The 23,098-nt window shown below is 31.1% G+C and overlaps 1 protein-coding gene and 1 long non-coding RNA gene across 2 annotated transcripts in view; both read right to left on the bottom strand.

Moving 5' to 3' along the window:
- Nucleotides 1-1,041: 1,041 nt before the first annotated feature.
- Nucleotides 1,042-3,563, bottom strand: LOC134682153 (uncharacterized). The gene is made up of 3 exons (XR_010100810.1): nucleotides 3,475-3,563; nucleotides 2,729-2,813; nucleotides 1,042-1,118 (listed from the first exon to the last, which is right to left on the bottom strand). It is a non-coding gene; the product is annotated as an uncharacterized LOC134682153 (long non-coding RNA).
- A 7,079-nt stretch (nucleotides 3,564-10,642) lies between these two features.
- Nucleotides 10,643-23,098, bottom strand: part of LOC134681437 (uncharacterized) — a 31,298-nt gene continuing 18,842 nt past the window's right edge. The window contains exons 9-17 of the mRNA XM_063541069.1: nucleotides 21,307-21,482; nucleotides 19,999-20,271; nucleotides 19,313-19,542; nucleotides 17,797-17,977; nucleotides 16,455-16,559; nucleotides 15,554-15,674; nucleotides 14,375-14,502; nucleotides 13,579-13,846; nucleotides 10,643-12,481 (exon numbers count right to left, since the gene is read on the bottom strand). Coding sequence (XP_063397139.1) covers nucleotides 12,229-12,481; nucleotides 13,579-13,846; nucleotides 14,375-14,502; nucleotides 15,554-15,674; nucleotides 16,455-16,559; nucleotides 17,797-17,977; nucleotides 19,313-19,542; nucleotides 19,999-20,271; nucleotides 21,307-21,482 — 1,735 coding nt within the window. The 3' untranslated portion in view covers nucleotides 10,643-12,228. The remainder of the gene's footprint in view (nucleotides 12,482-13,578; nucleotides 13,847-14,374; nucleotides 14,503-15,553; nucleotides 15,675-16,454; nucleotides 16,560-17,796; nucleotides 17,978-19,312; nucleotides 19,543-19,998; nucleotides 20,272-21,306; nucleotides 21,483-23,098) is intronic.

Genomic DNA, 23,098 nt, shown 5'->3' on the forward strand with positions numbered 1-23,098 from the left:
AATGCTAAGGGTGGTATGGGCGTAGGGAAGGACTATAGACACAAACGATCTCTGAAGATGTTTAAATTTCGACACATGTGGTGGGGTTCAATTTCATTTTCATATTCATTTCTCTAGTTTCTCTGGTTCCCAATTACAACTTTCATAAAGCTTAATGATTTCATGAAATGAATCGCGTAGTTGTTATATCTCTGGATAATTGAAAGTGTAAATAATTTTATGAAGACAAATTGCCAAATCCAATATTTCGAAGGAAAACAGTGGTTTGTCATTATTATGACATTATCGTTTGTGTGTCAACTAAACAATCAACTTTGACATATTTTGATTTTTTTTAAATTTTCTATAATGGTACTTGATCATAGGGTACATGATCATTGTGAAATATATGAAAGAATTTTCAATATATAATGTAGTATAATATTTCTGATTTGATAGAGCACTGGATCGCTTCCAATTTTTTGCGATTTATTGTTTTCCAAATGTTTACTGCGGAATATAATTTACATTTTGTGGTTTTGAAAGGGCGTTTTCAAAACTGTCATCACTTATTTTCTTTATTCCCTTTTTCTACACCATCGTTTTTATAAGTTTGCCACACCCGAAAACAGATATTTATATAGACAAAAATACTTTTATTTCTTGTTTATTCAGATACGTCACTAAAAGGAGACTTATGATTAACCATTAATTCAAAAACAACAAAACTATACACACCATCAAGCTATAGTAAAGGTTTGCTCTAAAGTGTTAATACATTAACTTGTGGTTTAGGGATGTTTTAATAGGGTAACAGTAGTATACCGCTCTTTAATAGTCATAAATCGATTAAGAAGAAAACAAATTTGGGTTACATTTGAAAAACTAAAAATCCGGGTTATATTCTAAATCCGAGGAATACAAAGATAAGAGGGAAAAAACGAAATAAAAGAAACACAAAACTGCAACATTAACAAACGTCAACATACGTAGAAACTGACTATTCTATAACAGGTAAATCCCAAACTTATTTGATAGCTAATGTAATTGTTTAAAAATGTCTTCAAAGTTTTATATTTTTTTTATTGATAAATACATTGATATGTGGATATCCCTGCTTGCTAGTCACCGTTATCAGTCTGTAAGAAAAATATTATAAAAATAAATAAAACAACAACAACAAAAATTCTTAAGGGTTCCGTGGAACCCAGTGTCTCGCCTACTTATGCTGTTAATCGCAGGCTCAACAAAAGAGGAATAAAATCAATAAAAATATTCCTCTTGATACTATCTTATGATTCTAAGAAGCTTCTGTCCAAGTTTGGTAAAAATAAAGTATGTTTTAAAAACTTTAACTGCAGACTGTCTGTAATGTAATCTGGAAGATTTATAACCATTTATAAGTAAAATACAGATACACAGTTACAAAATTTTGTTTTTATTTTAACAAAATTTTCTTATAGATCATAAACAAGCTTCTGTCCAAGTTTGGTACAGGTCCAAAATAGTATAAGAAAGTTATTAGAATTTTAAAAAATTTAACCGCAGAGTGAATGCGTTGTTTCCTGGCAGAAAAACTAAGTCCATTTAAAAGTAAAATGCACAAAAAAAATGGATTTATTTGTTAACAGAATTTACTTCTGGATACTGTGTTATGATCATAAACAGGCTATTGTCTAAGTTTGGTACAAACCAAGGATAGTTTAAGAAAGTTATTAAAATTTCAAAAACTTTAACCACAGAGTGAATGTTATGTTTACTAAGTCCATTTTTAAGTAAAATATGGAAAAAATGGAATTTTATTTTTCCAAAATTTCCTTCTGGATACTATCTTATGATCATAAACAAGCTTCTGTATAAGTTTGGTACAAATACAGTATAGTTTAAGAAAGTTATTAAAATTTCAAAAACTTTAACTACAGAGTGAATGTTATGTTTCCTGGCAGAAAAACTAAGTCCATTTATAAGTAAAAAACGGAAAAAATGGAATTTTATTTTTACAAAATTTACTTCTGCATACTATCTTATGAACATAAACAAGCTTCTGTCCAATTTTGGTAGAAATGCAGTTTAGTTTAAGAAAGTTATTAAAATTTCAAAAACTTTAACCACAGAGTGAATATTTGTTGACGCCGCCGACGACGCCGACGCCGACGGAATGTAGGATCGCTATGTCTCGCTTTTTCGACTAAAGTCGAAGGCTCGACAAAAATCAACAACAAAAATGTATTAAAAGGTATGCCATTCAAAATGTTTTTTTGTGTGTAAACTGAACTTATTCACTAAGAAACGAATGAAAATCTGTGTCCTGTGAACAATTTGATACGTTTCCAGTTGAATTCATCTTTGAAATGAAGTGTAAAGTATTCATAATGATCAACAGCTAATATGTTTTCTCACAAGTAACGAATATGATTTCGTGTCTAGAACGGAGAATACGAATTAAGTTGTCTCTTGATAATATTGGATTTACACATAGACAGAAACGTACGGTATCTCATTAAAAACAGCTCTGAGAAACATAGGATACAAAACCAGTTACTATCGGAAATAAAAAGTAAAAGTAACAAAACATACCGAAATCAGAGGAACATTCATAACGGAAAGTAAATAACCGAATGACTTTAACGAATGGATAACAACTTTTATAATCCTGACTATGTAAAATGTTTTTTTATGTAGAAGACAGTGCCTAGCACATTCTTATCTGTTTCCATATTGTGTTATTTTGTATTGCAAAAATACTTACAGTACTGTCCATAACTAACGCATCTATAACGTCTCCAACCCCAGTTGTTTGGAATACATGTTTTCCAATATGGACATGGGTTCGGCTAAAATTGACAAACAAACAGTGAACAAATATGTGTGTTGCCATAATAAGAATAATGGGAAAAATGAATCAAAAATGCACTGTTATAAATACAAATGTATATCGTTATAAACGAGAATGAAACGTATGATTGGCCTTTCGTTTTTTTTTATTTCGATTTCAATTGATATTTAAAACAGATCAAGAAGTACGAGTGAAACATTAACATAATTGTTTCCAATATAAAAAGATATTTATTTCTACTTTCTATTATAATACAACCATATAACGTTATTTTACAAAACATGTATAAAATCAATACATGATAATTGAAGTGTACGCATGTCTGTTCTAATCGTTTATTTAACTGAATTTACTATTGCTTTATAACATTAACAAATCAGCACATTGATATAAGGCATTTGTTTGAATGAGATGTTGGAGACCAATTTTAGTGCATTAAACAAATTATCGCTGACAATTCATCATAAGTCAGCCACAAATTATGCGTTCGGAGTTACAAAATAACCAAATCTGAATGAAACATATTAATTATAATAGAGATATAACGCAATAGTAAGATCAATGCACTGCTATAAAAACATGAAAAACAAACGCAAACATGCCTAAATCATTTAGAAAATCTTAAAACCCATATCTATTTAAAATTTAAGTTTACTTACCCAGCAAGGGTCGTTATTCCAATAACGAGCAGAGACAGCTATATAAAGTAAAAACAATAGACAAATTTAATGCCACATCACTATCATATTACAAGTATTTAACATTTGAAAAAGGTCATTTGATGTACTTATATTTTTTCGAAACAGTTTCGTTCAGTGGCTAGTTGAAATAATCTTGATCTATCTTTTTTCATATAAATAATAAATCGTAGAAAAAAGATGTCGTAATAATGTGTTTTCTCACTTTGTCGATGATAAACCACTTTTGATTTTTTGTATTAATTGACCAATTTATAGTTTACAGCTGATCGCAATTCTAATGTTTCGAGCTGTTGCTTTGAATTTGCTTTAAAAACGCCAAGTATATGTACTGTTTTTTTTTTTTATTATGCACTACAGTCAAAATATGTTTAAACTACAGTAAGTGTCTGTTACCTGTACATTTTTGATTTCAAGAAAGACATTAAATTATAACGAACGTATATTAATTGTTTCCTTCAGTTCCTTCAAGGGCAATCATTTGTTTAATCATTTTGCTGAACTTGTTATTGTTAATAAGAAATACAAAACATAGGGTCTGATTTAATATTCACAGAATATATTTTATGGACCAGGATAACAGGAAATGTGAAATAAGAAAAAGAATATAAAACAAAACTTCATAAAAAACGGAAGCAAATTTCTAAGATTTAAATAATATATGATAACGGGGCAGGCATATTAAAAACTGGAAAGTATTAAATTATAACAAATGTATTAAAAATTAAAATTTACAGAATAACGACTCTGTCCATTACTCACCTCTTCCAGCTGCCATTTATAAGCCTACATAATGAGCGTATGGAATCATAGAGGCATTCTGTTTAATATTATAAATTATTTTACCCTAAGTTTGTCAAGTAAAGAAAGTTTCAATTCAATTCAATTATTTCTACAAACTATTTTTTCAAATGGTTCAAATAATTTCATTTTGCTCACTATTTAAAATTATAAAAAAAAATCGTGTTTATTTATCAAGTTTATTAATTAGTTTATCACTCCATGTAAATGTAATATCATAAGCATCGTACTGATCTTTGTTCCATCAACCTTTAATTATACATGTTACTAAACATGCGTGCCTTCATAATTTTTAAATGGTTCAAATAATTTCATTTTGCTCACTATTTAAAATTATAAAAAAAATCGTGTTTATTTATCAAGTTTATTAATTACTTTATCACTCCATGTAAATGTAATATCATAAGCATTGTACTGATCTTTGTTCCATCAACCTTTAATTATACATGTTACTAAACATGTGTGCCTTCATAATTTTGTAATTCATTATAATTTTACTTTATTTGTATACCTCAACTATTTATATGTGTTCATATTGTATGTTTCTCTGTTAACTTGCCTTTAGTTTTTTGAGAATAAGTTATATATATATATATAAAATGACTGAATAAATAGTCAACGATCAATCTTACAGGGCGATGGATCATGTAATATGATTCTGTACACTACAGAATATAATATATAACAAGTCAAAAAGGGTACAACATCACCATTAAATAACTATAAAATATACAAATATTAGATATTTCGGATAACAGATATCCTTCTTCAATAATAGCACGTTGTCAAATGAATAATGTTAATTCAAATTGAGACTCTATCAAAATCTTGATTTATACAATTTAAGCGAACGCTGGAACAATTTTAAAATTTATAAACACACCGCAAAGACTACAGAAATATGCCAAAAATAAAAATAGTTATTTACGATGTGAAATGGCACAACTCTAGATTTCCAAAGGATGTGACGGTTGAGATGTAACAACTGTATTGAGGGCAATCCTCAAACAAAAAAATCAAAAATGTCCTAACCGAACCAGGATGGTATAAATATATATATCTAATACAAACCCTGCATACAGGCACCAAGGATGAACATAACAGCAAACAAACAAAAGAAAAACTTCATCGTGGTCTGAAATTGATCATTTATACATGGATTAACAAAAGTGTTAATATAAAAAGAAGTTGTGGTATGATTGCCAATGAGACAACTATCCACAAAAGACCAAACACATTAACAACTATATGTCACCTTACGGCCTTCATTAATTAGCAAAGCCCATACCGCATATTCAGCTATAAAAGGTCCCGATAAGACAATGTAAAACAATTTAAACGAGAAAACTAACGGCCTCATTTATGTAATTAATTGTTTGACAATAATATTATTTGACAATTAATGTTACATATCGATGCGTTTACAAAGTATGCATTTAAAGTTAATTATGTTTTAATAATCTAATATGATTCCAAACGAAATAAAATTATCTCGAATATGTGGTTTCGTTTCTAATACAATATATCTTGCTTTATATGAATATTACAGTCACCGTCTCTGTGGACATCGATTTAAATTTTAATCTTCTATTATAGAAGGATTTATTGCTAAATCTTTAAATTTTGTCATGGTTTATGTGCTGTTCGACAAATCATCTTTAGTTTATCCAGGAATAAAATTCTAAAAAAATAGCTTTAAGTACGATATTTTATCCGTATAATCTTTTGTGATGACAAGCAACACTGTATGATCACATGAAATTGCATGAATAACAAAAGAATCATCGCTGAAGCAACTATATAAACTGTCAATACAATTTTGTGTGTTCAACAAGAAAACATCATAACTACTACTTCATTTTAAAAGTAAATATTAATCATACAAATTTTGATGTTTATACTTTTTTCTTTAGACATGCATCAAAAATCTATAATAACCTATACCAGGTTAGTATAGATTTTTGATGCATGTCTAAAGAAAAAAGTTATCGAAGGTACCAGAATTATAATTTAGTACGCCAGACGCGCGTTTCGTCTACATAAGACTCATCTTGTGTTGTAAACTTGGAACTATGTTCCCTAAAAGTGCGTTTTTTTTCTATAAACAAATTTTGGCAAACATATTTAACCTAAACTAAACGATGAAATTATGAATCTATATATCACAAATGGCATTATCATTAACAATACGCGAAACAGACATGCACTTACTTGCAAAAACATGTATTGCTTAAAAATTTAATGAATTTTATGTTTATAGCAGCAATGTAAATTAAAATATGAAGATTTTACTTACTTCGGGTTTGTCCTTTTGAGAATAAATTGCAGGGTCATTGTCAGGTGTATTTATACCATTGTCGAAGGGTTTAAATTGTCACCGTAAATTCAGGGGAATTTTTGTGATTTATCGTACCACCTAGTCGGTCAGTCAAATAGAAAAGGTCCCAAAAGGATAATTGTATATTCTGTTTTATGATAAATACACGAAAATGTAAACATTTTTTGCAATAGTTATGTATTTTTGTATAACATGTACAGATATCATCTTCATTATATTTAAGGATGAATTAATATTATAAATAATAATTACCACCCCTTTTTTGTCCCTTATTATATAAATTTGTCATTATCGATTTGTCCTCAGTTCAACTAATTTGACATGTAAAATCATTCTCATGACATTAACATCAATTTATAATTACAAAAAGTAGAAATGTTTGACCATACACAATAAATCATATACGTGTGATGTTATTTGTTGTTTCTTGTTTAAAAGTTGTTTATTATGTCTCGTGGAGTAGTTTTTGTTTCATACTACAAGACTGCACTAGGTTATACCAATACACTACAGGTAAACATTGACAACGTCACCTGTAAAACAACGAAAGACAATTAATTATACATTTTTACATCTTATATATATTATCGATGACATTTGTTTAATTGGCATGTTTGGAACAAAGAAAAGCAATCAAAAGAAATAAAAAACACAATGAAAAATTTCTTTTTAACAATAAATGACCAGGTATATTTTATTTGCGTAATTGACAAAATATATTATTCCTTTCAAGGAGGGACAGAAACGTTTTATTTATTATTATGTGTATCAGTGCCCCTGTACTGACGTAACATATTTCGGCGACAGTAGTTTATCAATATCCAATTGTTTAACACGTGTATTTACTGCTTCCGGTGACAAGTAACGAAATTAAGCGGTCAATATATAAGGGTCAAACTCTATCGGGTGAAGTTTATCATAAATAAACTTGGCGATTGTACAAAATCAAAGAAATAGTAAGCGTCCGAATTAAAGTATGCAATATTTTGAGCTTTTTAAAATTGTTCCACAACTATAATTAAGGTATCCACGTCCTCATTTCTTCAAAAACCAGATACATTTGCTTATTGAAAAAGTTCGAATAGTGGTCTATGATTATTTTGTATCTGGTACATACTTATCTATGCCATTAGTTTTATATTGTACACGAGCCCTAAAATTTTACAAGCAATACATCTACATAAGATTAACCAGCTATACTCAATTTACCAAGATAAGTACATTTAATGAGGAAGGGCATTTGACAATAAGAATTTTACGCAGTTGGTCTAGACTAAATACAGGTCACCAATTCCATGAATACGACAACCCTAGTTTTTGGAATGGTTAAAATATCTTATTGGCATTAGATTTAAAGATGACAGATTCAATCATTTTTCTGACACAACATGCATGTATATGCTTGACTACCTGGCATGTAACAGCAACAACAATAAAATGTATACCGGTGTTTGCATTACCCTTAAAGTAATACGTCTTTCAATATCAATAGTCGTTATTATTACCAGTAACTTGTCTGCGTAAGTAAAAATTTTGTAGATCATGATATTGCCAAATTGATCAATTTACTCCTGGTATTGTCTGGAAGTGTTATATAGATATTGCATAACTGCACTTCTAAGATCATTATCCTTATCCTAAGTGATGACCTCATTCAAATGAAAAAATATAAAAAAAACAGAACATCTATGACACCAATGCAAAACTTATGAAAACTCAAATGATGAGTGCAATAGTAATGAAGTGTGCAATCATTTAGACACAAAAACGCGAACATTAAAACCCTTAACACAATGAAATAAATGGATAACAAAAGGAGATTAGAATATGCCATACACATAAACTATAACAACGAAAGTGACATTTGATACTACGGATATATATATAAGATAGTAATTAATAAATAATGGGTTATTTTTATTTGAATATTATGTTACTAGAATTAAGTATTGGGCCTATTTATCTTTGATGCGCTTATACTTGATGAGTTTCCCTCAGTTTTAGTTTGTAACCCGGATTTGTTTTTTCTCAATCGATTCATGAGTTTCGAACAGCGTTATACTACTATAGCCTTTATCTAACTTCCGTTCTTTGTATTTGTTAAACTTTATAACTATTTTGATCTGCGCGTCACGAATGAGTCTTATGTAGACGATACGCGCGTCTGGCGTATTAAATTATAATAATAATCCAGGTAGCTTTGGTAACTATTAACTCATGTGTCTATTTATTTATTAAAAATAGACTAATTAAATGTACTTAGGGTTGATTCGAATTCTTGAGTCTAAATAATCTGAAAAAAGGCAAACAGGTATACACAGCAGTACACATGAAACGAAATACTGAGAAAAGAAACACAACTAAAAATGGTTGTGATATAATGTGCTTCAGAAGGGTGCATAGATCTTCCTTAAATTGATAGGCAAGATTATGGAAAAACTTAGGTGGTATTCAATTTTACAGTTATGCAAATATATTGTCGCCAATTCGGAGAACCGCATTATTTAACACGATTTTTATTAAACATGAATATACGACATGCATCAACGGTTTTCATATATGAACGCCCATGCAAAAATCATTACAAAGGAAGTCGTTTTATGTGTAAGAACGCTTATTAATTTCGAACTCCAGACTCATAACAAGTTTATTCAGCAGCAAAATGTCTATAAACACCTACATGAAACTGTGAAATGAAGTCATAAGTTATCTTAAACAATTAGACAATATTTTTTTTTCTCTTTAACCTACAGCACATGGAATCATACCAGGTGTCGTCCTGTCATCGTGAACGTTCGATAAGAATAACAGATTCACTGTTAACTTTAACAAAGAAATCCAATCAGGGGAAACCAAATTTATTAATACGAACTCCAATGCATCATTCTACGGTGAAAGGTGTTCAAGGCATATCACTAACGAAACATAAAAGCATCTTTAAATTGGTGGGCACATAAAAATCGTATATTTTATTTTTTTCTGCTTTTGTTCCTTTACCAATTGTATACCTAGATGTCTTTGTGCAATACTAAATGTTTTGCGTGATACTTTTTAAGTCAACATAATACACTGTTTTGTTGGGAGCATTTATGTCAAATATGCAAGGATCTCAAAGAAAAAAGAAAAAGTTGCAGTTGTATATTTTACCTTTTTGTAGTTCGATTGTCTCTTCGGTTATCATTTAGTCCATTGGTCTTTTGCGTTCTCTTACTGTCGCAATGCTACTGGTATCATAGAAATGTCACATCTCTCAATTTTTTTATTTATCTGGTCATATATCAAGTTTATTTGTTAAGTGTACTTGTCTATTTGATTGGTTTTATGTGTCAGGTCAAGGTAAAGGTTGGTGCACGTTCAAACGTTTAACAACGCCACATATTTTAAGTATCTATCCCAAGTAATTGAGTGGTTGTTGTTTGTTTCTATTACTCTAAACTATAAGTTGTGTACATTGTAGTTGGTATTTTGTTATGCTATTGCAACACTGTCCTAGGTTAGTGGCAGAGTAAGCGCAGTCTAACTAGTTTTAACCCGCTGCATTGTTATGTATTTGTTTTCAATCAGGATCCTGTTATTTATAGCTTGTCTTGTGCTGGTGTGAATCATAAATGCTTCTTGTTTTGTACTTTTTTTATATATTAAACCGTTGGTTAGTTTTACACTAGTCATTTGAGGGCCCTATATATATTATTGTTTGATATAAGCCAAGGCTCCGTACTGAAGGTCGAACTATAATTGTTAACTTTTGATACATTGTTACTTGAAAGAGTGATCTCATAGTCGATCAAACCATATCTTCTTATAATATATATTCACTGTTTGCTCCGGCTTCCGGTTTTGTTTTTCTATGATTTAATCTTATAATATATGCTACTAGTATCAATCAATTTTTCATTTGTTTGACCAGCAGCTGTCGAAATAAACATAACGTCTATACTAAACTAATTTTATATTATAAAGTATGATATAACCATGATAACAACCAAAACACTATTTGAAATTCTTTATTAAGTTAACTTGTGACATTGACAGTCTGTAAGTAATAAATATATCACCATTATGTATAAACAAAAATGAAATATATAGTACGTTCTGTGAATAAAACCCGAATGATATGGATATTATGTTTAAGACGTTATAGTTTATTACATTGAATTTGAAATTAAAAAGAAAATGCAGAATAATATATTAAAAAACAAATTAAAGGGGTCACAATCTGCTTGCTCTATCACCCCATCAGCTATGTGTCAAACAGAGACTAAGTGCCACTTTTATTAAACTATTTAAAATACATTTTTATTTCAAAATAAACAAAATCTTCAAACAAATTTTGAAAACAAATACATGATTTCATAATCTATTTATAACAAGTCAAGCTAAATATAGACCAAGAACTGATAGATCTATAAGTTCTTCAAAGCACTACAAAAACACCGTAAATACATTATGCAAATAAAACAATTCATAGGTGCAGTTAAGTTTTTTTGCATTTGAAAACCATATAAAAAGAGGGCAAAAGCCGTCTCGACTCTTGATAATGAATTTGAAAATGAAACAATCATATATTTTGACATAATTTTTACAAAATGAAATTCTATCCGGGAACTGTATATTATATTTGTTTAAACAGTAAATACATATCGCAATTATTTTGTAAGTGTTTAAGCGCCCACTAAGAAACGCAAAAAAGCAGTCAATGTAATATTAAAACCATATATATATATATATACATTAAACGCGTGCAAAGTTTTAGCTGAAGCATACATGTGTGTAGTTGTGTGTCTTCAATTGTGCAGTGACGTGCATTTAGGCGTTTGTCAGTCTCAGTCTTACGTCATATGATGAATTAGAAAGTAGATGGAATGAAATAAATGAAATTATGAACTGATGAATGACATATCAAACACTTAAATCGTACATATAATAAGAACGTCGACTCATAGCACACATAAAGACAATAGTGTTAAAGATATCTCAGAAATTATATAAGGCGTAGATAAATTATTACGTTGCAAGATATACACTTTATAAAAAAAAAGTGTTTTTTCACCAACTTCAACTATTTTATTGCACTATTATTTGTGAACAATGATCTATAGCGCTACAATGATAACGCTAAGAATAATGCCTGTGTTGTTAATTGCCAATTAAACGAGGGAATTTAATTAACAACAATATCATACATTTATATTCTGTATTAGAGGCATTTTACAAAGTATTTCTTTTACGAGCACATTTACATAATAATACACAACTGATGACACTAAAATGATCAAACGAGAGAGAGAAACAAAACGGATTTGTTTTGGCACTTGTTTTGATGATAGATTCGAAATGTACAACGCCGGTAGAAATAATGTGACAGGCATGGTTAGTCACATTGCTTGTAAACAAATATCATGAAATGGTAAGTAGTGTATAGTGATTTGTTAATTCAATATCATCTCATTATTCAAAGAAATTGGACACGAGAGACATGTGTTTGTTTGCACACATAATATAATAAAATTATTTCGGTTACGTATTTCATTTTCATATTTCCAGATTATAACGGTTGGTGCTCCTCAATTGTAAATTCATTTAGTGAATGATATGAAAGCCAGTATGCACAATACAAAAACAGATAACATACTAGACTTGACAATAACTGTTGATCCGACGGGACAAGGATTCCCGTAACCCTTGATGTTATTACATACACTGTCCGAGTCATCTCCTCTGTTAACATACATATACTGGATGTATTCATCATTTGTTGCTTGAAACCACGTAGAACCAACTAGCTTTAGATTGGAACCATCAACAAAACGTGTTACATTGAATAAACATCTGAAAAGTACAAATACGTGTTAACAGTGGCAAAATGTATATACATATCTTTTATTTCTAAATAAATACAGAATTTGTTAATCACGTGCAATAAGTGGGTAATAAATATATAGTTTCAACCATTGCATATTTTTTTTTCAAGTAGCTAATTAATTATACCATGTCAGCTTGCGCATCTTATTTAATTTGAAAGAAGAAACACATTTTTTTTTATACTTTTCAATGGATTCATGCTTTTGCAAATAAATCGAGGTAAATAAATAACAAAAAATTAACATAACTGCTTTAATTTGTAAGGTGAATGAACAAGACGCAATTAATTAAAACAATTGACGATTATTTCTCCAGTAGTAATTTAAACAATGTTTTATTGTACAGAAGGGCAAGATATAAAAATGGGAAAACTTTATTACATTCATCATATTCAGACTCAATGAACCATGACTGAATTTGAAGGGCCACACAAATCTGCTATTATGAGATACATGCATATCAATACTCCTACAAATTTGTTTGATCTTCTACAAGTCGTTCCCCTCAACAAAATAAAAAACCACGTTAAAATGTAGGCATCAAAGGTCAATGAACAATAACTAATGGATCAGAGCCTTATAATCTTGATAGACAATGAGATATGATATAAATGCATGCCAACAACAATTGATTTATCATAAATCATTCCAAATCATACACCTTTACATGTAAACTAAGCACAAAATAATAAATCTTGACTGAGGGGCTTGAAAAAAAATCTCTATTAAAATGGGATGTTCCAACACAAATACACCTTCATACCAATTATATAAATTGACCTCCCATTAGTGGTTCCCCATCAACTAACCATATCACAAATTTGTAAATTGTCGACGTCACTGTTCCAAAAATATGACGTTAATGAAAGAAAAGAATCATATGCTTGCTTGCTACAAGGTTGTTTTGCTTTTGGGACAACAAATCGTGTTTTCGCGTGACTTTTTTCCTCTATTTACTGTGATGTTGCTAGTAAACCCAAATTCAATAGTTAAGGATACTAGATGTATGTCATATATCACTTTATATCATCAAATGATCTATAGTTAAAACAAAATAATGCTTACCGACCATCTATACCAGACGAACACCCTTGTGTTAAAAAGGACGTAGTTTCATTTTCATTTAGCATTGAAGTCTGTGTATATAACAAAAAGATGTACGTGTGGTTTACATTATCAGGAGGTGCAGGTCCTCGGTACGATCGGATTATGTCACCAGATGCAATATCACTTCCGTTGATATTAGTAACGAGCATGTGAAGAAGAGGTAAATCAGGAGTTCCAGCTGCTGGGTATGGAACAGATATGTCGACACATAGTAAAGTATGTATATCTGAAATATATAAATTACAGTTTTTTTTTTGGTTTTCTGCTTAAATAGATCTTAAAAGGAAACACTAACTGTTTATTGCTTTGTCCCTGTTGCTAAATATATAATGATCGCGAATTGGTTTGTGATACACATGACAAAATAAATAGGATCAGAAAATGGCTACATGATACTTGTAAAGTAGTATTGATGACAGAATTGACAAGGTTATCTATCTGAGTGCATATAAAAGCGTTCACTATACTTGTATGATTGTGATCCTTAACAGATTTGCATGCATAATTTCTAGACGACCACCAAAATCGAAGATAACAGTCAAAGACAGGTTAAATTACACTCAGCTTGTAAAACAAACGATTTATTTTAAAGTTGTCGGATTAACAAGTAATCATGTAATAAGTATTGAAAATTTGTTCAGTTAGCAGAACAGCGAGAATATTGTAAATTAATATATTGATGAATAGTTCACTTTGCTGTAAGACATGTAGCAATTTAAATTCTTTAAAATGATTTCACCAATTCAAATTGTACCCGTTTTAAATGATGGTATGTAGAGTATGCCCTCTCTCTGAAGTGTCATAGTTAATGTTGCTTCACTTCTCGCTTGCGCTGGACTGATATAGCCATCTCCAATGGGATTTAGTTTTGCTGTATGCTCCCTAAAATTATAGAATGTCAGAAAATTTCAAATATTTCAATAATTTCAATTTGGTGGGAGGTGGTGTTTTATTTGAGTTTTGTACACTTGTATATTTCGTTATAATAAGAAATCGTGTTCAGATTAATTTTTTTAAAGTTTATTATGAAAATACTGATATTCTTTAATCGTCTCGCTGAGTTAACAAAAACTATAGAGTAAATGCCGTTGCAACTACAACAAAACAACAGGAATAAAGCTAACTTATAATATCCATAATAAAAATGATAATGAGGATTTCGTCATAACACAGCATTTAACCTGCTTTGATTACCGTGTCAATTATGTCAACAAAAGCCCTTCTAATACCACATAGGACATATCAATATGCGTTAATCAGTTTTTATGAGGTTGTTTTCACACTAGTTTTGTGATATTTTTAATTTTTATTTTCATTCTATCCATATCCGTCACGGAGGATCAAACGACACACAAAAGGATACACGATTTCTTTCTTTCTGAAAGTATTACAGAAATATCTTAACACTTGGCAATAAATATAAACACAGAATCGTTTCAGAAAGTAATCAGCTCAAGAATGAAAACATCTCCAATGACAAATTAAGTGTGTTTTTTTTACTTCTGTAGTGTAGTTTTTGTCTATTTAAAAAGGGTAAATATTTGAACATAATATAAAATTCATCTCTAAAACATTACAAGTCGCAATGGTGATGTATCTTATGATTGCAACGTTGTACATATTGGAAAAGAGCGGTCCAATTACACCTTTGATAAATTATGTAAAGATACATCGAACTAAGTTCAACCCACCATTCTTTTATTAAAATGTCCTTTGCCAAGTCAGGAAAATGGTCATTGTTATATTATAGTTTGTGTCTTTGTGTTACATTTTAATGCTTTGTTTCTGTTGAGTCGTAGTTATGCTCTTATATTAAAAAAATAGTATTTGATGTGTTTCCCTCAGTTTTAGTTTGTAACCTGGTTTTGGTTTTTTTCTAAATCGATTTATGAATTGCGAACAACGGTATAATACTGTGGCTTTATTTACTTACTGATATCTATAACTTGTGCAACATGATTCAAAATTCAAGGCTGTCGTGTGAAGATTGATGTATAATGACATGGATAAGTCAACATCATTTGGTATAAAACTTATATTCTTCTTTTTCAAAGCTGAAACATATAGAATGGTACACTAATTTCTTAGAGGGGAAATGCAATGTAATACACTGAAAACAGTATGTGAAAAAAAATATGATGGCGAGTCCAAACAGCCATATTTCATAAACGTAAGATCAGCGGAAGTAAATGTTGTATTGTTGATTGGAATGAATTTACATTCTATATATATTTAGTTACTTGTTCAACGTTGTTTTTATGAGACCTGGATAGCAACCATTGGCTAATGAGGATGGCTAATTGTATCACATTGTTCAATTTGCTATCCTAGGGAACAGGAACATGTAGATAATTAATTATAAAACAAAGATTTTGTATGTTTTTCAATGAAACATATATCCATCCGAGACCAACTGACATAGCGGTTAAAAACTACAGGTCACCATACGGCCTTTAACATAATTGTTATAAAATAAACTTGAACTTTTCAAGTTCCCTGTTAGGGAAAAAGCGATCAAAAAAAATGTGGGTGACAGAGAAAATAACCCGACTAAGGAGCAGAAAGTAGCCGAAGACCACCAATGGGTCTTCAACAAAATGAGAAAATCCCGTACCTGGAGGCGGGCTTCAGCAGACGCCTAAAGCATGTGTACTGGTTTAATGAAAACTTACGTCATACTAAACTTCAAAACATATAATTGATCGAAATTAAAAGTCATACAAAACTAACAAAGGTCTGACCCTCCAAACTTGGGACTGGGGCAAAAATATGGCGGGGTTAATCATATTTTGGAGATCTCAATCCTCCCTCTATACCTATAAATATATACTTACCTTCAGTCACCATATTTGGACAGTTGTTAATTAAATTAACATTAACCCAGTACTGTACAACAAAGGGATCTTTAACAGCTGTTAGCCAATTCATCGCTATTGGTCCTGTACCAATAAATATAACATTCTAAAGTAAGTACAAAAATATATATTATCTGACTTAGGAGTATATCGCCTACGTTTGAAAAAAAACAACATCAATTCATGAGTACTCTGATGTGCTCATGCATGATAATCTATGTTATTATACATCACGTAAAAATGCCATATTTTGATTGGCCTCGCCGCGGTTGACAATGTTTTCTCGGGGTACCAGTCTGCTCTATCACCCTCTCAGCTATGTGTTATTAATGTAATAGTCCTGAAATAGTGGTGATACTGCTGTTTTACAAACTTTTTTTTTCGGGGAGCATCATACTATAAATACGAAAAACTGTCAATATATTCTGTCTTTTCTGTGTTGTCAGTAGAAGACAATCATTTGACAGAGAGGGGATAGAAAGATTTTAAAAAATAAATAGCACTAAACTAGGTACAAAAATGTGTACAAAAAGTACAAATAAAAAGCATTTGTATACACTATATTCGGATAATAGTTTCTGAAATTAAAATTTATTTCATTTAGTTGTTTATGTTGACCACACAAATGAAACAGCTGGTTCACGAAGACTTTACAATCTCTTTACCATCATTATAACTATCAACGGATACCCTTAGTCATATATACTCCGATACAAAAACGATACACAACAAGTGAAACTGCGAGCTACTGCTCACTGATGATACCCCCGCCGCAAGTGGATAATATTAATAGTGTAAAATATGCAAGTGTTCGGTAAACAAGAAGTTGTCGAGTGATGAATCTGAAAACGCATCACACGGTATAGCTGACTTAACATATAAATCCAGAAACCAAATTTCAGAAATCCTTGTATTGTAGTTCCTGAGAAAATGTGACGAAAATTTTAAACATGGCTATCATGTGTAAAATCATACAAGTGTTCGGTAAACAGGAAGTTGTCAAGTGATCAATCTGAAAACGCATCACACGGTATAGCTGACTTAGATAAACCCTGAACCAAATTTCAGAAATCCTTGTATGGTAGTTCCTGAGAAAAATGCGACGAAAAATATTAATGGGACGGACGGACGGACTGACTGACGGACTGACGGAAGGACAGACAGAGGTAAAACAGTATACCTCCTTTTTTTAAAGCGGGGGTATAATTATGATCTGTGGGATTTTGACAGTAACGTGTTGGTTATAATGAAGTCATTAAATAGTCTTGATGACACGGAGCAGACAGATAAATGAGATTAAAAAAACACATAATTTGCATACCTGTCAGATTAAGCTCCTGAAATACTTCTGTATAGTTAAAGGCCTCTTTTACCATCGTCTGGTTAAGCTTTTGATACCACTCGTCGGTTAAAATAATTCGATCTGTTTGTTCGAATAACAAGAACACGTAGGGTTGTTCTCTTACTGATGGATTTTTAGGGTTACTGTAAGGTTTGATAACCTACAAAAATACAAGTTGTTAAAAAACAAAGTAAATGAGATTTTGTTTTATCTCAAGATCGATAGATAGCTGTTTAGTGTTCAGTTGCAAATTAAATGTAGTTTAAGTGCGAACATGTTCATCGGAGGAGCAAACAAAAACTAATAAAAAAATTGTTTTGATGCAACAAGAGCCCGAGGCCACGACCTTCAGTATCTGATATAGTTTTTTTTTGTTTTTTTTATCTCATTTATATATATATACAAAATGTTTTGATTTCTGTGCCTACGATTTTATCAGGTATATTGTATGCTGTGAACTTTAAATTTACATCACTGGGTCGATACCACTGCTGGTGGACGTTTCATTTTCGAGGGTTACACTACCACAGTAGTCAGCACTTCGGTGTTGACATGCATATTACTTTTGCTTGCATTACTTTAAGAGGTCTAACTCTTTTTGTCGAATCTAATGTACTGTATCATCGATAACTATTTTTTCTCAGTTTCCACCCATATGTGTAAACTGAATTAATTATAGTTTATGTGCATACTGAGTATGGTATGATTTGTTAATCTCTTTGTAGCAATTAAAGAGTGGTGGTAAAATACCATTTGTTTTCTTTAATGAATAGAGTTTACTGAGTAAAGATGGATTATTTTTTTCAGGAAACTCAAATAATTGTTTTTCTTGAAATGTGTGCGCTGCAGTTGTTTTTCTATGTTATATCTAGTGTTATATCGTCGTGTAATATAGTTTCATAAATTTACGACTAGCTAAAGCATGCTGAAATGTGATTACGCCAGTTGGTCGTTATTGACATTAATTATGATATGTTGAAACGATAACATGTACTTTTTTTGCTTTTAAAAAAAACATATAACTATTATTAAAATAAAATTGAGAATGAAAATGGGGAATGTGTCAAAAAGACAACAACCCGACCAAATACCAAAAACAACAGCAGAAGGTAACCAACAGGTCTTCAATGTAGTGAGAAATTTCCGCACCCGGAGACGTCCTTCAGCTGGCCCATAAACAAATATATACTAGTTCAGTGATAATGGTGATATTTTCCAAATTGTACACAAGAAACTAAAATTAAAATAATACAAGACTAACAAACCCCAGAGGCTCCTGACTTTGGACAGGCGCAAAAATGCGGCGGGGTAAAACATGTTTGTGAGATCTCAACCCTCCCCTATACCTCTAACCAATGTAGAATGTAAAAGTATATATTGCGTATATTTATTTTCATTTTACTGTTGACATTTACTTTTTTTCACAATTATAATTGATAATTTAAATGTAAGAAAAAACAGCATACATATATAATAAAAAAATAATAATATATACCTCCGAATTCTGTATATCATTTTGATTTATATTGATAAAAACACCATGATTTATGTAGGCGCCAGCGTCAAAAATGAACAATGTATACAATTTATTTGGTAAAGCCGTCCATGTTATTGTTGGAAAGTTCTGTACATCCCATGGCCGAGTGTTTTCCGACAGTAACGGCTCAAGGTTAAACGTCTTTGATTCAGTCACCGTGTATGTATTTCCACAGCTTGGATATGACCCTTAAATGATACAAGTTATTTTACTTAGCATGTAGATGGAATCAATTAAACCTTAATGATCTAATAGAAGCAGTTGTTAACTTAAGAAATATCTAAGTACAAGCTTAATTTCATAGAAGCTTTTTGCTTATTTGAACACAAATCATGACTGAGATAAATTGTTTGCCAGGTCTTGAAATCATTTTTTATTAATAGAAAATTAATTTTCAATTGTTTGAGAAGTACAGTTTAAAGTGTATGAATGTGAAAATATGTGGTACAAGGAATGATTTGTTCTAGGTAGAGTGCTTCCTTTTATATTCTACATTTGTTTTTAGATTATGTGAATTTTGGAACCCCTAGTTTTGCCATTTTTTTTTTGATTTTTTGATTTTGTTGCTTTTAATTATGTTAAAACAAAATGACTCATATTGTGCCTCTTAGAATTCCACTCAGTAAAATTTAAATAGAACCTACCTGTGGGTGATTGATACGTTATATGTAGGTATTGTTTAAGTGGATTCACGGTCAAATTCCAGTTCAATCCATACATTGTGTTAAGTAGACTGTGTGGTGTGTAAGGCTGTTGTATGACTGTGCAGTAAGGTGCGGCAAATGGATTAGGTCCACAAATACTCGCCCAATTACTTCCAAACCAGAATGCACTATTGTCGTTAGCCTTGTTCCAAATACCATTCAAACAATACTGAAGACCGTTCTTTATATTAGCAGGGGAGCAGTCATTTGATGCTGTAAATAACATAATAGAATTTTTTTAGCAAACTATAATAATATTTTTGTACAGATACCGTTATAATGAAGAAATTATGTGTACAATTATTGAAAAAATTAGAGTTAGGAGTCCAAGGAATATTTTGTTAATAATACTTACCAGTACCGTTACACGTATAAAACAAGAATGTGTCCCCAGTACATCGATGCCCCACTCGCGCTATCATTTTCTATGTTCAATCGACCGTGAAATTGGGATAAAAAAATCTTATTTGCCATTAAAATTAGAAAGGTCATATAATAGGTAACATGTGTACTAAGTTTCAAGTTAATTGGACTTCAACTTCATCAAAAACTACCATGACCAAACACTTTAACCTGAAGCAGGACGAACGGACAGACGGACAGACGGACGGACGGACACACAGACCAGAAAACAGAATGCCCCTCTACTATCGTAGGTGTGACATAAACATCAGTGTCAATTCCTATACGAAAATAGATTTTTGTCACTTTTGTTCAAGATTTTACCTATTTTGTTATGAATTTTCTTCAACTGTTATGTTGTTTTTATGTAAATATTTACATCATATATATTCAACAGCGTCACGGTTGTGAGAACAGTCAAAGACTATAATACTTCGCCGAATACGTGACATGTTTAAGAAAGTGCAAATAAGCATCGGCTTTGTGTCGGAATACATAATTTGTAAAGGGAAGTTGTCTTCTGTTGGCATGTTTTCTTTTGACCGTATGAGGTGTCTCTATCTGAGCATCCTTTCTATGGATGTTGCAAACTTTTTAAGATACTTTTTTGTTGATTAATTATTGACCATGTATCATTTAATAAACAACATTTGAAACTTGAAATTTAAAGATTAAACTTTAAAAAAAAAGTGCCGTTAAGTGTATTTAACTGTTATAATAAAAGTAACCTTGCTAAATCAAGGACAAATGATTATCAAATTTGATATGAAAAATTTGTGTTTTTGGTTTTTACAATAAAATTCCGCCTGTGTTAAAGAATTTGAAACACACTACACTTTACAATACCTGTAACTGGACATGGATTAGCGTAACCATTTATATTGTTGCATACACTGTCCGCATCGTCTCCTCTGTTAACATACGTATACCGGATGTATTCATCAGTTGTTGCTTGAAACCACGTGGAACCAACAAGCTTCAGATTGGAACCATCAACAAAGCGTGTTACGTTGAATAAACATCTGGAGAGTAAATGCGGGTAAACATTGAACGTATGATTGTTATTATCACTAATATCTTAATACATGCAGCAGTTATAAATCATGTGCAACAAGTCAGTAATACATATATTATATCACCCATTGCATCTAGACTGAATAATCTGTCTCTTGGTGTTTGTTTTGTACATTTCATGTTTTCCTTGTATCACTCCATTTTAAACAAAAAAGATAAAACAGTGGAAATGAGGAAAATAAAAAATGGGACGGGTAAAATATGGACACAGTAGTCAGAAAAATTCGGTCGGCTTGTGTATCGATTTAAAGAAGGTTACTTAATGAATCCATTTCAGCTTGCAAATACTATTTAATTTCAAGGAAGATAAATATGTTTTTATGTGTCCAATTGAAAATGAAGATTAATACATGCTTTTACGCCCGTTATGTACGAGAGCAATTTATTAACAGAACAAAAAACATAACCGTTTTAAGGTGAAATAATAAAACGTTATTGATTAAATTGTTGACACAGAGATATATCTTTCCTGTAGCTAGTGTTGTTCGTAAAATACAAATGTTGCTACAGACATGGCAACAGTTAAGTATCATCAGCTCAGTAATGGTGAACATGTATTGAGTAGAAACCAATTATACAGCAATGCACATCTGGATATGGAACGCTATCACTGCCTTATAAGAAGAAACTACTATGACATGATGCAAATGTTGCTTACATAATGTGAATTCTCCTTTATATGATGTGAATTCTTCTTTACATGATGTGAATTCTTCTTTACATGATGTGAATTCTACTTTACATGATGTGAATTCTTCATTACATGATGTGAATTCTTCTTTACATGATGTGAAACTTCATTACATGATGTGGTTTCCTCTTTCCATGATGTGAAAACTTCATTACATGATGTGAAAGCTTCATTACATGATGTGGTTTCTTCTTTACATGATGTGAAAACTTCATTACGTGATGTGGTTGCTTCATTACCTAATCTGAAAGTTTTATTACATGATGCGAACATTTCTTTACGTTATGTTAAAAAATCTTTATGTCGTATGTCTATTACATTATGCCAAAATATATACACCGTAATGTCAAATGGGTATTACGAGGTAAGAAACACATATGACGTTATGTGAACACTTCATTATGTCAAAACATCTTTATAAGAACACGGGACCTCTCGGACGTTATTATTATTATTCAGACTCCTTAGATTTTTCCAAAGCTATAGGGTAAAATATTTTCATAAAAATCTTCAAATGATAATTTTGAGATCCAATTAATACCAATGCAAAAAGGTAAAATTTAAGTCAGCCTTTTCACGCCATTTTTAACCGGATTTTTGTGACAAAAATGTCGGTTATTAATTTGGGGATGTACGGCGGGCGGTCGGGCGGCCGGCCGGTCAGGCGGGCGGTCGGACGGGCGGTCGGGCGGGCGGGCGGCCGGGCGGGTGGGCGGGCTGCAATCAAATGTTGTATGTGCATTAACTCATGAACCGTTCAACTAAAGCTTCCCAAATTTTAATATGTTGTTACTGATGGCAAAATGGGGGTCAAGTTCAATAATGATGATTTTGACTTTTACCGTTCAGGAGTTATGGTTCTTGAAAGATTGA

Source organism: Mytilus trossulus, chromosome 8 (genome assembly GCF_036588685.1).
Source record: "Mytilus trossulus isolate FHL-02 chromosome 8, PNRI_Mtr1.1.1.hap1, whole genome shotgun sequence".
Taxonomy (NCBI): Eukaryota; Metazoa; Mollusca; class Bivalvia; order Mytilida; family Mytilidae; genus Mytilus; species Mytilus trossulus.